Source organism: Stegastes partitus, unplaced genomic scaffold (genome assembly GCF_000690725.1).
Source record: "Stegastes partitus isolate 25-593 unplaced genomic scaffold, Stegastes_partitus-1.0.2 Scaffold1702, whole genome shotgun sequence".
Classification (NCBI taxonomy): domain Eukaryota; kingdom Metazoa; phylum Chordata; class Actinopteri; family Pomacentridae; genus Stegastes; species Stegastes partitus.
This window is the reverse complement of record NW_007579433.1, coordinates 6,333-22,106: the sequence shown is the minus strand read 5'-3', so window position 1 is coordinate 22,106 and position 15,774 is coordinate 6,333. Positions and strand designations below refer to the sequence as shown.

Here is a 15,774-nt window from a genome sequence, read left to right as displayed (position 1 = left end):
TTTTTATTTTATTTTATTTTATTTTATTTTATTTTATTTTTACCATTAGCAGCCAGTTGCTTCTTTTGTGTGTGATTTTACTGGTTTTCTTTGTTTTTAACAAACTTGAGAACAATCTGTAAAATAACATTTACCAACAAATACGTACAGTTTTTAAAATCTCAATACACATAATTAGTTTTTAAACACTTGACAAAAGCTGTGTAACAAAAATGTAGAAAACTTGTGAATGAAAACAGACACCAGCAGCTCCGATTTGATGATTAATGTTGGTTTTATTTTACCCTGAAGACTCTGACGGGCGCTGACCTCTGGCCTCTGAGTGGTTTTAATGTTGTGGCTCATCGATGTTAACAAGAGGAACCAGAATGGAACTGGGCCCAGAGGAACCAGAATGGAACTGGGCCCCGAGGCCAACAGACCAACATCTGGAGCATCAGCTCGGCTTCAGTGCAGCTCGCTGTGGTTCTGTAGCTTCTGGGGGATTTTGGTTGCCGGTGGCGGGTCGCTCGGTTCGTCGGCTTTCGGCGGGATAGTCGGTGATTTAGTTTTTTTATTTGATTTGTTTCCGTTCTGGGTTTTGCTTTGCCGCCGCCGTCGTCCTCGTAGAGCAGCTGGAGCGGATCGAGGAAGGTCTGGATCAGATCAACTCGGACATGAAGGAGGCGGAGAAGAACCTGACGGACCTGGGGAAGTGCTGCGGCCTCTGCTCCTGTGATAAGTAGGTGGATGAACTGTGTTCTGGTTCCTCTCAGGTGAGTCGACGATGATCCACAGGACGCTGAATAAATCATCATCAGTCAAACAGTATCACCAAAAACAGTCTCACGTAAAATAGCTGATAAATGTTTATAAGCATCAAAATGTCTTTTTATTTATCATAAAACACACTCAGAAATGTGTTTTCATTTAATAAATGTTTCCATTTTATTTAACAAATGACATCATTAAGTTTAAATCAAATATGAACGGAAATATATACGTCTAAGATTACACACAATAAAAGCATCAGTTCTGACTATCTGAACTAATAATAATAATGATAATAATCATAATAATGTTCAAAAACTGTAAAACTAACTTTTAGTGGAGGTAACTAAAGGTTAAACTGTGATTTTATGGTCACACGTTGATAAATAAACTAATATTTGTAAAAATACAAATAATTTATAGTTTTGGCCCATTTTTGACAGTTAACGTGTAAATTCATCTTTTTTTCTGTGATTTCACTACAAATGATCTGCAAGTCTGAAAAATAACTTTTATAGTTTTAATACATATTTTTATTTTACATATTTTTCTATCATATCAGGGAAAACGTATGTCAAACAACATGTTTTGCCGATTTAAATGTAGTAAAAATCATTTAAAGAATAATAATAATAATAATAATAATAATAATGATAATAGTAATAATGAGCCCGTGCTGAGCCTCGTTCTTTGGTTCTTTAGCTGCTTGTAGATGCTGTTTGTTTTGCTGCTTGATGGATCTTCAGCTCGTTAAACCTGAACTGATTCAGCCTGATGCCAGGTTCTGGTATAAGCTGACCCAGGTGGTCCAGGGGTCTCAAACTCACCGTACCCGGCCCGCTGGACGTAGAGTCTGGAGGAGGCTGGGCCGCATCACGTACTCCATAAAAGAAGGGTTTCGATTTTCTCCGTCTTTATTCGTAACAATTCAGAACATGAACATTCTTCAGAACGTTGGCTCCTCCTCCCTACACAGCTGGACCACATCTGGCTGGAGGGAGGAAGTAACTGAGAGCCTCAGTGTGGCTTGAAGATGCTCATCAGTCAGTCTGGACCTGAACTTTGACTGATTAAAGCTTATGGTGGAGAAGAGCAGAAAACAAAACACCCGTTAGCACTGGGTGACACTCGGGTGTATGTTCCCTCCACTCGGTGACGCTCCCCAATCAAGTGACCAGCGTTGCTAATTAGCGTTGCTGTCACGAGCCTCAGCTACGGTAGCCCACAGGGGATAAAAATATAAAACGTCCCGGGCAACGACTCACACAGAAAAACTCGCGGGTCGCGCTAACGTTAAACTCTGATGTCAAGTAGGGGCCACAAGGTAGCATCCAGCCGGCCTCAACTGGCCCACGGGCCACGAGTTTGAGACCCCTGCAGAGAGTCTGGTAACGGTTATAAGAACTGATGTGGCTGTAAATGACGCTGATCGCTGAACAAAAAGACATTTTGTTTGTTTGTTTGTGTTGTTGTGTTCTAGCTGCTCTGTAAAGCGTCTCTGAGCGTCCTGAAAACCCTAAATGTGTGTTATTATTATTTATTGTTATTAATGTTGGACGTGACACTTTTAGCGCCGTTAAAACCCGACACGCTTATGTTTAGTTACTTGATGACACAAAATTTAACATTTTTTAGCCAAACATGAGCTCATTATAAACCAGAATTTGGCATCTTTGTTGGTTTTAGCTGCAAATAAACAGGAAAACGTGACACTTTACAGAAACTTTCCTCCACTTTAGAGGATCAGGGTCACGTTAGACAGTTTAACAGAATCAGAACGCTGTGGTTGTGCGTCAGGCTGAAGGCCTTCGAGGAGAGCGGCGCCTACAAGGCGGTGTGGGGCGGAGCCTCCGGCCAGGACGGCGTGGTGTCCAATCAGCCGCCGTCGTCCCGCGTGGTGGACGAGCGGGAGCAGATGATGATGAGCGGCGGCTACATCCGCAGGTGAGGCGGCTGTTGTTTGCTCGGCCTCGCCGCACAGCTGCTCAAACAGACGGCGCACAAAAGCCTGAGGCGTGTCGCTGTGCTGCTCCCTGCAGGGTGACCAACGACGCCCGCGAGGATGAGATGGAGGAGAATCTGGCCCACGTGGGCAGCATCATCGGCAACCTGAAGAGCATGGCCCTGGACATGGGCAACGAGATCGACACGCAGAACGTCCAGATCGAGCGCATCCAGGGGAAGGTAGGCGACGCCGAGTAAAGACCACGACCAGGTGGTAACAAAACAGACACCAAGGTTCAGAGTTTAAAGCACAAATGACAGGAGGGGAGGGTTCAGACATCACTGAAGGAATAAAAAGAAATAAAAACTCCAATAAAACCAGAAAAACCTGATAAACGTGTGTTAAAGAGCCTCAGTCGACCTGAAACTAATAAAAGATCAAAGTTACTGGATGTAAATTATTTCACAGATATTTACTTTTCTTAAAGTGGAAAATGATGTATATTAAGTAAATCAAATCATTTTTAAACTGTTTTATTAAATTACAGATAATAAGTCGTATTCTTTTACACGCCGACTGTAAAAAACAAAAAAAGTTCAAATTGTAAATAATCTTTTGAAAGTAAAATTACAGCATTTTTATTGCATTTTAATCAGCAAAAAAATTCATTAAATTTATAGATATTTGCTGTTATTTTAAAGAAAAGTTATGTACATTAAGGTTATTATTATTTTAACTGTTATTTTACAGAAATGTCCTGTTTTGGTGAATTAATATCTAACAAAATTAATTTACATTTAGAGTTTTTAAAAAAAAGGTCAGATCTGTAAATAACGTCCACGTTAGAAATCTGCATTTTAAAAAATAGTAATTTGTCATTTTACAGTGTTTAAATGTAAAATTACAGTTTTACACGATTAAAATCAGATTAAAATGAAGCAGTTTTACAGTTTTTAAGCATGACATTATTTTTTATTTTTTCTGCATTTTTTTTTGCAGATTTTTGCTTCTTTTTTAACAGATTTTTCTTTACAGTGCAGAGCAGAATTTTTTTATTGATATTTCGAAAATATATTTTTAATTTATTTTATTTTTTATATAAATAATAATATAAATAATATATACATTTAAGTTATAATTTAATATTTTAGAACATTTTTAATGATGTTAATTTGTTGTTTTACATTTGATGTAAAATTATTTTGTTATTCTTTTTTTAAAAAAAGAATGTTACAGCATTTCATTGTTTTTTTTTGTTTTTTTTTTAAATCATACTTTTTTGGGCCACATTTTTAGTTTGCTTTTGAACCGATTTTTATTGATTTTTTAAAAAATTATTTTTTTGTTTTTTATTTTTTACAGTGTACAAAAGGTGGCATTTAGTCCAGAGATGAAAGAAACAATTTTTCTTTCTTTTTTTAATTGTTTGTCTTTAACAGAGCAGAAACACACACGAGAAGCTAACATGTTTTTTTGTTTTTATCGTACTAACATCTGGAACATCCTGGATTTCACTGGTTGCATTAAAACTTTGCTGCTTTGGAACCACATTTAGATTTAGTGTTTTTAACAACATGTCTGCTTCTTGCTCCTCTGCAGGCGATCCTCAACGTGTCGCGCATCGACGCCGCCAACCAGAAGGCCAACAACCTGATGAAGCGATAGAAGCCTCCTCGCTACGCTCTGCTTCCTGTTTTGTTTTTTTCTGCTTCGTGTTTCTCGTCGTTGATCTGCTGCGACGCTTCGACTCGGCTTTTCTTATTCATATTGACTCCTAGAATCCTCTCAGAAGGATCACGCTGTGGGACTCTGACGCCTTCATAACGACACGTTCTGGGCAGAACGTCAGATGTTTGGATGCTTTGAACACAAGAAGAACACAGCGAACAGCCGAGGCCTTCAGGAGCGACTCCACCTGTGACGGAACACCAGCACCAGCCCTCCTCCCGTCCTCTGCTCTGACAGGAAACCAGTGGCGCCATCTGCAGGCCCGGTGGCGAACTGCTCGTCACGTATCCGTCCCCAGAGGAGGATCTCTGGCGACACCCGGTGGACAAACGTGGAACTCGTTCCTCCAGCTTGTCCATCTTCTTCTTCTCCGTGTTCATATGAAATGGTGGCGTCTGCGGTGCTGTAATCATCTCCTACAGAGCGTTTACTGGATATTTAATGTGTTTATTTGTGCTTTCTGTGGCTGTTTCTGCTGCGTTTTACTACGAATGTGTGAGTTTTCATGGTGATATAACGATAAGCTGTGTTTAAGGTGCTGGTGTTAGTCATGAATCTGCGTTATTGTCCTGCGGCCCCACTGGGGAACCTGCATGCTGGTGATTATTGTGATTAAAAATATGAACATTATGAATAAAAAAGGTGTGCTAAAGAATACGGCGTGGACGTATTGATCGTGTGGAGACATTATGAGCATCATGAGGAGGTTCAATCAGCAGTTTTTGTCCAAGAATAAGAGCTAATCAGGCAGAAATGGTGATTTTGTTGTTAGAAATACAGGAAGTAGGATTTAATCATGTGGATTAAAGTGAGGAAGTGTCAGGAGGGCAGTTATGAGACAGTTTAGTGAGTTTTTTCTGTCATGAAACACCAACAACGGGAGGTAACTGTGCAGAAATATGACGTGCATTCCTGCAGATGAATGAACGTCTGATTGGGAGGAACCACTGCGCTGCCCTGCTGGCTTCAAACACCAACGATAGGAGCTGATCGGGCAGAAGTTCTGAGTAGAAGTGCACAGAAATACGACGCCTTTGGTTAACTTGTGTGGACTAAAGGGAGGAGGTATCTGGGGAGCGTCGTCATTAGGTTGAGTCAACAGTTATTATTCTGTTTATCTGCAGAATTTGTGATTTTTGTGCAAAAAACAAAGTGACAGAAATGTGTTTTTAAAGCTTTTATTCATCACATTCAAGTTCCTCAAAGGTTCCTCCAGGAGAAAAGTCTGAAAAAATCACAGAAAAAGTCGCATCTTCGTCTTAATTATGCCGAGCATTGTGAGAACATGTAATTAGTTATTTATCGTCAGGAGACACCAACAACTGGAGTTAAGTCGTGTGAACTTCAGAATAAAAACGTGCACAAGTTAATTAGTGCAATAGATACTTATTGTGCTAAAGGAGAGAAACCGTCCTCATCGTAACGGCATTTAAGCGTCAGATTTAATCAAGAAACACCAACAACAGGAAGTGATCTGCAGATCTTTTTGTGTAAACGGAAACAGAAGTCTGGTGACTTTGGACAGATTGGTCATGTGGAGGTGATCACGATGAGGTTTCTACTGAAATACCAACAATATGTTTAGAATCTGCAGCTTTTCTGTGCACATGTGAGCACAGATATACGACATAGTTGGATTAATTAAGCGTTACGGCAGCTAGGAGCATCGTCAGAAGGTTTAATGAGTGTTTTCTTTACATTAAGAGTTAATTGTGCAGATTTTTTTTTTGCGTGAAAGTGTGCAGCGTATGGATCAGGATGGATTAATTACAGTGACGGGTGATAATTACGAGCACCGTACAGATGTTTAATATTCAGATTTGTCATGAAATACCAACATTTAGAGTTAACTTTGCTGAATTTTTGCATATAGAAACACAGCATAAGTGGTCTGGGGGCGATCATGAGCCTGATAAGAACGTCTAATGTTCAGTTTTTTTATTAAATATTAGCAAAAAGTGCATGAGTATGTAAAAAAAAATATAGTGTCCATAACTGTGGGCAGGTAATTATTAGAATTAAGTAGAGGGGTTATTAAAGTATAGAAGTTTAATCATCGGTTTATGTCAACAACACGAGATAATCGTGCACAGACGTGTGACGTGCACGTCTTTGGAGAAACCACGAGGAAGGAGGAGTCGTCTTCATAAAACACCAACCACAGGAGTCTAATTTGCACCATTTTTGCGTAAAGCTGAGCTCAGAAACACAACGTGCACTCCTGCGAACAACCTAACTGCATAGTTTTGCAGCATCGTAGCGTAGTTTTAGCGTTTTGTTCTCCTGAAACACTAACGATGAGCGTTAACGGTGCAGAAATACGGCGTAAACTCCTGATGCTACATGATGAGGTGGAGGGGGAGGAGTTACAGCAGCTTATGTCAACAAACACAAACAGTACGTGCACGTGTTATTGGACAGACTTATGGCGTGCATAAATTATGAGTTTTTTGATAAACTTTATTACTAAAATACCAACAGCTGGAGTCGATCGTGCTGATTTTCTTTTTTGTGTAAAAGCGGTTTTGGACACTTTAATGAAGTTTGTGGGTTGCTGTGAGCATCCTGATGAGCTCTAATTATCAGCTTTATTAATTACATGCCATTAAAGTGAGCTACTTCGTGAGTTTCTGTGCTGCACGCTGTGGTCCGGGGCAGAGGGGGGCGCGCGTCCGCCTCAACGTGTTGCGCGTTCAAGAAAAAAAAAAGAGAGAAAAAAAAATAAAATCTCGCGCGCCGCGGAGTCTGCGCATTTCGCTGGTTCTCCGTCACTCCGAAGTTTCGGGAGCCGCGCGGAGGAAGGAGGGGAGAACTGCGCCATTTTAAGCTGGTAATTATTTCCAACCTTATTCCGCTTTTTTTTGCCCCCCTACGCCGCTCACCGGCGCCGTTCGGCCGCAGCGCGTCGCACACGGGCCGTTTCGGCGCAGAGAGGAAGCGACACTGCTGCGCGATGAAACTAAAAATAAAGCCGAGCCGGAGCTAGCCGACATTTCGTCCTCTGTCCGGGGCACCAATAGCTCTACTTAACGCGGCGGAGGACGCTGAACCGACGCGACGGGCGGCTTCAGCGGCTCCCGCTCAACGTTCACGGCGAACTCGCGGTTTCGTACCGACGTCGTGAGCTAGTCCGGTTCGGTGGGCGTCGCGCAGAGCCCCGGCGGAGCGGACCGGAGATGGCGGAACCGGGGGGCAGCTCCCCTCCGGTTACCGACGGGCAGCCGGCGGAGAGGCAGGCGCGAGCTCAACAAAGGCTCAGCAGCGCCGCCGCTGATTGGCTCCCAAAGAACCGCGTGACCAGAAGTAGCGCAGTGTTTATGTTCCCCAGTCATTCATAGTAATGGGAAGTTTTTAACGTTTAAACTGTTAACGGATCCACGCGTTGGGCAGTTTAACAGCGCAAGAATTCACAATAAGGTAGCAATAATTTATGTTATTATTTATTGTGTTTTGGCTTTTTAATTTAGCAAAACAAACAGAAGATTAAATCATCAGGTTTTTAAAAGATTAAAAAAATAATTAGTGTCCAAACAGGTCCAGGTAGTTTTAGAATTACAGAAAACACAACCTCATTAAAAATTAAACTTCTCCGATCAACCCAAGATGATTGATTTTCTCAGGTTTCAGACCGTTTGGGCTGCATTTGGGCCCGTAGAACCACCAGGACGACTCTCACAGCGCTCACCGGTGTGTACGATGCCAAAAGGTTAAAGGCAGAGCTGGGAGGGAGGCCAGGAAGCTGGACATCTACCCAGAAAAACATCCTGGAAACCAGCTTAAAGAGGATAAAACAGGAAGGACGTGGTCATGAGCGTACGCCGTTCGATCGATCGATTATTGATCAGACGCAACGACACAAACAGATTAACCTGAGAAGCTCTTGTCATATTAAACCCTGCAACTCATCCATCAATCTGTTCATTATTTCTGACCGAACAGTTTTTAGTTCAGGATGGCGAATGTTTTGAGGAGGAATAAAAACATAAAATATTCATATTTAAGGCGCTGCAATCACAGAATTAATTTGTTCAAGAAAAAAAACGCTCAAACTAATTAAATCAAAATTATTGGCAATTAATTTGATGGTTTCTAATAGTTGATGAAAAGGCCAGAACATGTGGTAAAGATGGATCCAACAAACCATTAGTCATCTTTGGGGGTTTTTTTTCCTGGTGTTTATGTTAAAGTTCCACCAGGAGGGGGCAGTGTAGCGACACATCCTGGAGAAAAAAAAACAAGACGTTCCTTCTCATGTTTCTGTTTGTGCTGCCTCGATTCCTCCTCTGCCATCGCGTCGTCCCGCCCCGAGGCGCGAGGAGACGCGAGCCGAGCCTCCTCCGTCCTCCTCCGCCGGGCTTAGCGCTGAGTCTCGAGGATGGAGGAGGAGGCTGCTGTCATAGCGACAAGCGAGGACGCGCAGGTGTGTCCTCGCATTATTGAAATCCTCAAGTCTTTTAAAGACACATAGCTGGATCATAGAAACGTCTCCTCTGTCCTCGAGATGCACACGAGGTCGATTTCGGGGTCGCAGGCAGGAGGTCAGATTAAACAAGGAGGCTCGAAATTTAAAAAAAAAAACCCCAAGCTTCTTCGTTACGATCCTGGAAGCTGCTTCAGTTAAAGCTGTTGCACAAATAAACATCCTCACTTGTGTTTGTTTTTCTATCTTTTGTCCATTGTTGGCCATAAAACTTGTATTTATTTGCCTCGATGTGGAAAATTTTTGGACTGGATGCTGTTGTGCTGCCACCAAGTGGTGACCAGGAGCATCTACAGCACAGAATATTACATAACAATAGTATTATCTGGAGAGGTTTACATAAGAGAGAGGTTTACATAAAGCAAAGGTGCGAGTCTATGACCATAAATCTGGATTATTGTGAGCCCGTGTGCAGCAGTAAAACAGAACCGAGCTCCTGATGTGGGTCCAGGTTTGGTTTGTTGTGTGTTTCTAGTCTTTCAGTGGCGAGTTTTCTTTCTTTTCTTTCATCCGTCGCTCCTTTATTCATTCCCCGGGTTGTTAAATGATCTTTCCAGGCCCTGTGCAGTCAGGCGGGCGACTCCAGTCCGGACTGGCAGGTCAATTGGGACCGGGCAGTCCTGGAGGGCGGCGGTGAAACCGGACCGAGCGCCGGCGCGCAAGGCAGCGGCGGCGGCGGTGACGGCGGCGACGCCATGTCGTCCACGTGGCGGGAGGACGACGAGGAGTTCAAGGTGGGAGGAGGAGGAGGAGGAGGAGGAGGAGGAAGAGGGCTGAGGGCCAAGCCGAGGTTCTCCTTCACCGAGGTCAAGCTGCTGCTGGAGGCGGTGAAGAGGAACCGATACATCATCCTCAGTGAGCTGAACCAGATCCTGTACTTCATGTTCTGATGTTTCCACCTGGTTTTGCTGATGCAGATTGCACAGAAAACAAATATCCACATTTAAAGCAGCCATGTTTATTTCACATAGCAGAGCTGTCAACCTGGGCCCATGTTTCACTGTCAGACCTTTTATCTGATGATGAAGCCGCGTCGTCCTGCATCCCTACTGAAGACTCTCTCACCGTCCATCTGGGAGAAAACACACGATAGCTCGGGTCTGAGCCCACGACTGTAACCTTTGGGTTTATTGTTAATTTTTCCCCCAAAAGAAACGCAGTTTTGAAACAAACACGGAGTCCCATCAGAAGCCCATTTGGTCTAGAGCTACGACATTTCATAGGCATATAGAGCTGGTCGGCACGAACAAAAAAGTCAACCAGCGCCAAGCTCTGAACTGCAACACGACTCAACAGCGCCCCCTATAATAGTTCAACAGAGTCCCATCGGGGCTACGTTTCACCTAGAGCTACGAAATTCGACACACATATGTAACAACTTGTGACGCACAAAAAATCCATTAGCATGTTTCTGTAAATCCAACAGGAAATCCGCCATGTTGGAAAAACGGCGAGCATTATGGGTGATTTTCGCTCAATTTTGGCCATTTTAAAAATCTCCTTCCTACAGGGAAGGTCGTACACGCCTGAAATTTGACCACCACAAACTACAGGAGGCGGTGATTAAACGTTAGTAAAACGGTCCGCAAAAGTCTGACGGCGAGGAAATGGCGGCCCGAGCAATTTGGCCACAACGCTATAAAACACCATAAAACGAGCCGTGCTGTGTAACTGGCCTGTCTGTGCTCCGATCGGCCTGAAACTTTACACGCGTGCTCCGAGTCTCAGCCAGAGCGCGTTTCCGCCACGGCAAACACGCACGCCGCCGCAGCTCGCCACTAAACAGGAAGTGGCTCGTATCTAGGCCGCACGTGCTCCGATCTGCCCCAAACTCAACAGATCAGAGTCCCGCTCGGAGCACGTTTCTACTGAATCCCAACGTGCGCGATGGCCGACTATCATACAGCGAGGACCCGACCATAATTATTCTTACTTTCTACCAAACGCTAGCTTGAGTCTTTGCTTTAGAAAGGAGCGTTTTTTTTATGTTGACCAGGATGTTCCTCGGCTCAGAATCAACCTTAAACAGTAAAGCTACTTAGCTCGTGTTACCCTGTTTGAAAGAAAAGTTTTATTTTCCTGTTAATTCTGAGTTTTTAATGAACAAAAATGTCTATATTACATGTGTAGAGTCACAGCACCACTGAGGCTAAGTTCGTTAATCATCGGCGCCCTTAATGACCAGATGTTTAATCCTCCTCTGTGCAGGGAAGTTCAACCAGGGAGTGTCGGCTGAAACCAAGAAGCAGACGTGGACTGAAATCACCAACCAGATCAACGGGCTGGGAGAGAATCACAGAGAGGTTCGATCAGAGTCTGTTCATGCTCAGCAGGATGTTTATGGGATGTCTGGCTTTTACGCTTAGATGTAATTATAATTAAATCAAACTAAACCTTTGCAGAGCCGTGATATTTATCACAGTCAGCTGGACTTTAATGTCATGAAGTCATGTTTGTAGAGTTTTAATCCTCTATATGTGAATATGACTCTGTTATTTTACTCCATAAACACCATCATAAGGACCCTAACCCTGATGTTTTACACTTACTCTGTACTTCTTCTGCTCGTGTTTCTCTAAACGTGGTTTATAAATAACAGCGACTCGGCTGGAAGCCAGAGAAACACAGACAGAGATAATAAAGTTCTGCTGACAGGATCTGCAGCAGAACCAGGTTCAGCCGCCTCACACAGAAAACAAGAAGAAGTCGATATTATTAAGTGTGAAGTATATTTAGAACACCTTCCCAGACAGGAAGCGCTTTTATTACTGTTTGACTTTGGATCTAGACCGACGAGCTCGATCCAGAGAAACTGAACCAGCCGAAGGATTTACACGATGACAGGTGGTTTAAGAGCAACACTGAGCTGCAGAAATCAGGTTTTGGGTCCCGTTAGCCCTCTCACGGACCTGCAAACTCTCCAAACATGAAGGATGAGGACTTGTTTTGTATGAAAAATGTAAAACAGGTGGTTTATTTTGTCCGATCAGCTCCCCAGAACCTGCTAATATTCAGTTTATTACGATGCAGAACCAGTTTGGTTATGGTTCGTTAGATAAATGACTAGTTGACGGTGAATTAAACTAATTAGTTAAGTAGCAGCACGGAAAGAAGACATAAATATTTGTATTTATTTAAAAAAAGAACCAGTTTACAGCCTTTTTACACGCGAGTTAAAAATATAGAAATTAAAAAAAAAAGAGAAATACAGAAGAAGAAAAGAACGAGAAGCTGCTCATCATGTGCTCATAAAGTTGTTTTTAGAATAAATAGAAGAGGAATAAAGGCAGAACAACAAACACGATGCTCATTTTACTGCTAAAGAAAAGTCGGTTGTTCATAAAAAGTCCACAAACGACAACAAAAAACATCTTTCTAGTTAAACATTTTATACTTTCTGTGTTTTTTTTCCTCCTTTACAGAACAATAGTTGCAGCTCTTTGGTATTTATTGAACCAGTGCTCATCTTTCTCTCTCTATATATATATATACGTTTAACAAATCGTGTTCTTTTGGACTCGAGCTCGTTAGAAACGACCCGTCTGTGATTCTCCTGCAGGTGCGTCAGATCATGAAGAAGTGGGCCGACCTGAAGTGTGACGGGAAGCGTCGCATCGCGGCGCTGCGAGGCCCCAACGGCAGCAACCTGAGGAAGAAGAGGCTCGGCCCGGTGGAGAGGATGGTCCACAAGATCCTGATGATGAGCCCCCGAGGAGGTGACTAGAGACCAGAGACACGCTCCTAGTCGGGCTCCAGACCCGTCCGGATGTTTTTAAACTCCAGCTTCAAGGAGTTGGTGCTAAAATTGATCCAGAATGAGGCTGAATTATAGTTTTTATTTGATTTAACAGCTTAAAATGAGGAGTTTCTGACAGCAGATGGACCCGATAACTTCCTTCTATAGACCCTAAATGTTCACCCAGTAAATGGGGTTTAATTATGGTTAATTAGTGATTAATTATCCTGTTAACGAGGAGGTAGATACTGAGGGACTTCAGCTGATAAACTTACACGTTAATGTTCTGCTGGTTTAATGTGAAGCGTTTAAGTCAGAAGTTTATGTTGACTGCATTAAAAAAAAAAAAAAGTTTAAATATATGATAAGACCCTCACGGTACTAGGGACACTTTTTTATTCTTTATTTATTTTTATTTGTTTTATAATTAATTATTATATTTTTTTTATTTGTGAATTTTTTATTGTATTTTTAAAAAATATTTTATAAATATTTTTGTGATATTTATTTTTTATTAATTCCCAATTTTATTTATTTTTAATTATTATTATTTTTATTTATTTATGATTTTTTGAGATATTTAGTTCTTTTTTTTTAACAGACATTTATTATTTAATTTCTTTTGAATATCTAATTATATATGAGTTTTATTTCTGGGATGTTTTCTTTTTCTTTTTTCCTGTTTTATCTTCAGGACCAGCAGCTACATCTGAGGCTCTAAATATCATTAAACTTTTGTTGTGAGATTGTTGAAGCGTCAGTGTGTCGGCAGCATACACACTTTTAATTAATTAAAGAATATATTTGTAGACATTTTATTTCCTGCTCACAGCGACATGGTGCTTTTATTTTTATATTTTTCTTATTCCAGTGATAATTTTCCGTCTCTGTACCTCATATTGCTGAATGACACGTGGTAATTCAGGGACTTTGGTATGTGAGGGTTGGTTCTGTGTATCAGTGATAAATTAGTCCTAATGAGCTTCGTTAAACCCTGAACCAGTTGGTTTTTACGTCTCGTGTGTCCCCAGACGGCGACAGCGACCTGGACCTGGGCGAGGACGACGACGGCGGCTCGGCTCTGGGCGCCAAAGGCTCGTCCTCCAACCCGCTGGCCTACTCCTACCTCAGCCTCGCCGACGGCTCCCCGCCGGGCGGAGCCTCCTACGACATCTCGCCGCTCTCCTCGCCGGAGAAGGACCTCGGCGGTGAGTCGGCGTTCAGCGACGGCTCGGAGGGAGTCAGAACTTCAGTAGTTCATCATTTAGGAAGCTCTGCTGCTGCTTCCTTGTTGTAAATGTGATTTTTGTTTGTTTTTTTGTGTTGTGTTTTGCAGGCGATCCGTTTCATTCCTCGTCCGACTTCGACCAGGCTGAAGACGGAGGTGAGAGTCGACTTTTGTTGTTCATGTAAATTCAGACGACATGAGCGCGTTGCATCCATTTGCTGATTTCAGACGCTTATTCATCGATTTGTAATAAAATAAAATGAAAAAATAAATAAAAATAAAAATAAAATTAAAAATTAATAATTTAAAAATAAATGATGTATTTTTGAAATTAATGAAAAATATAAAATTAAAAATATAAAAAAATTTAAAAAATAGTAAGGAAAGAAATTAAAAATAATTTTAAAAAGAATTAATAAAAATAAATAAATATTTTGAAAATTTAAAAATAAAAAACTAATATAAACATTAAAACGTAAATAAATTTAAAATAATAAAAAATAATAAAACAAAATGTTAAAAAATAGAAAACGTAAATTAAAAATAATAAAAATAAAGAAAAAATAAAGAAAATAATACATAAGTAAAATAAAGTAATATTATTTTTATTATTTTATTTATTTGTCTTTATATTTCTACTTTTATCAGCCTTTTCTTTTATGGATTCCTTTGTGATTAATATTACTGTTTATCGCCACATTATTTATTTTTTATTTTATTTATTCTTCTTTTTATTTCCACTTTTATTTTATTATCCTCTTATTGATTTATTGTTGTAATGTGGCCTCTCACTGCTCCATAGTTTCCATTTGCTGGTTAAATTTTAGCCGTTAAGTCTGTAAAAAGCCAGAAAATGAAAAATGTGGATTGTTTTGTGCAACGATGTTCAGTTTACTGTCGTGGAGGAAAAATAAGGTGCTGCAATCACGTCATTTAGACTTAGGCCTGATTAGAAAGACGATGACTAACCGACTAATCGTTGCAGCTTTAGCTTGTAAACCTTCTAAAGGAGTGAATATTGGTGAAATCAGTCCGTGTGATGTGAAGCTATCGTCCCATCAGTGAGGAATAGACGTGTTTAAATGTAAATAATCAACACCTGCTGTCGTCAAACCTGCAAAAAGCAAAACTAACGTCCTTTAAAACGTTGATTTGATCGACTCGCTGCTTTTGATACTGAGCGTGTGCAGCGGCGCTATCGGGACATCTGGACGTCTGCTGCCAGCTCTTAATGTGAAAACAGGAAACACGAGTGATGGACGGTTTAGGAAACGCTCGCAGATAAAAGGCTGGAAGGAAACGTTGAAGATATCATCACATGTTGACGTTTGGACTCCTGACAGACGCCAGCTCGTGTTTTCAGGTTTTATCTTCTGAAGCCTCGCGTCAGAAAACGTCGAAAGAAACGAGAGAGTGGACGTAGATGTTAGAGATGTTCAGAATGATGTTGGGATGTTTGACTCTTAAATCCACATGATGCAGATGTTTACTTGTGTTTCTGCTCATTGCGACGTGCTGCAGTAGAAAAAAGGTTTTTATGCTCACTGGAGGTGTTCTAAACATCTGCAGTGAATATTTACTGATGGAGCAGTGAGAGGCCACATGACAAAAATAAATCGGTAAAAGAATAATAAAATAAAAGTGGAAATAAAAAGAAGAATAAATAAAATAAAAAATAAATAATGTGGCAATATAAAGCAATATTAATCACAAAGGAATCCAAAAAAGAAAAGGATAATAAAAGTAGAAATATAAAGCTGCATAAATTCAATAATTTTTAAAAATTACTTTTTTTAATTTATTTATATTTTTGTATTTATTTTTTTATTATTTGTTTTTTATTATTACAATTTTAAAATGTATTGTTTTTTGTTTTAAATTTACATTTTTTTTCATTTTTATATTTT

The 15,774-nt window shown here is 40.8% G+C and overlaps 2 protein-coding genes across 2 annotated transcripts in view; both read left to right on the top strand.

Annotated features, from left to right (window-relative positions):
- LOC103372138 (synaptosomal-associated protein 25) overlaps positions 1-5,078 on the top strand; it is an 11,451-nt gene extending 6,373 nt beyond the window's left edge. Inside the window, 4 exon segments of the mRNA XM_008301703.1 lie at positions 610-721; positions 2,548-2,694; positions 2,790-2,934; positions 4,295-5,078. Coding sequence (XP_008299925.1) covers positions 610-721; positions 2,548-2,694; positions 2,790-2,934; positions 4,295-4,360 — 470 coding nt within the window. The 3' untranslated portion in view covers positions 4,361-5,078.
- A 2,136-nt stretch (positions 5,079-7,214) lies between these two features.
- LOC103372137 (wiskott-Aldrich syndrome protein family member 2-like) overlaps positions 7,215-15,774 on the top strand; it is a 10,540-nt gene continuing 1,980 nt past the window's right edge. The window contains exons 1-6 of the mRNA XM_008301702.1: positions 7,215-7,253; positions 9,461-9,758; positions 11,112-11,206; positions 12,463-12,619; positions 13,671-13,847; positions 13,976-14,023. Coding sequence (XP_008299924.1) covers positions 9,599-9,758; positions 11,112-11,206; positions 12,463-12,619; positions 13,671-13,847; positions 13,976-14,023 — 637 coding nt within the window. The 5' untranslated portion in view covers positions 7,215-7,253; positions 9,461-9,598. The remainder of the gene's footprint in view (positions 7,254-9,460; positions 9,759-11,111; positions 11,207-12,462; positions 12,620-13,670; positions 13,848-13,975; positions 14,024-15,774) is intronic.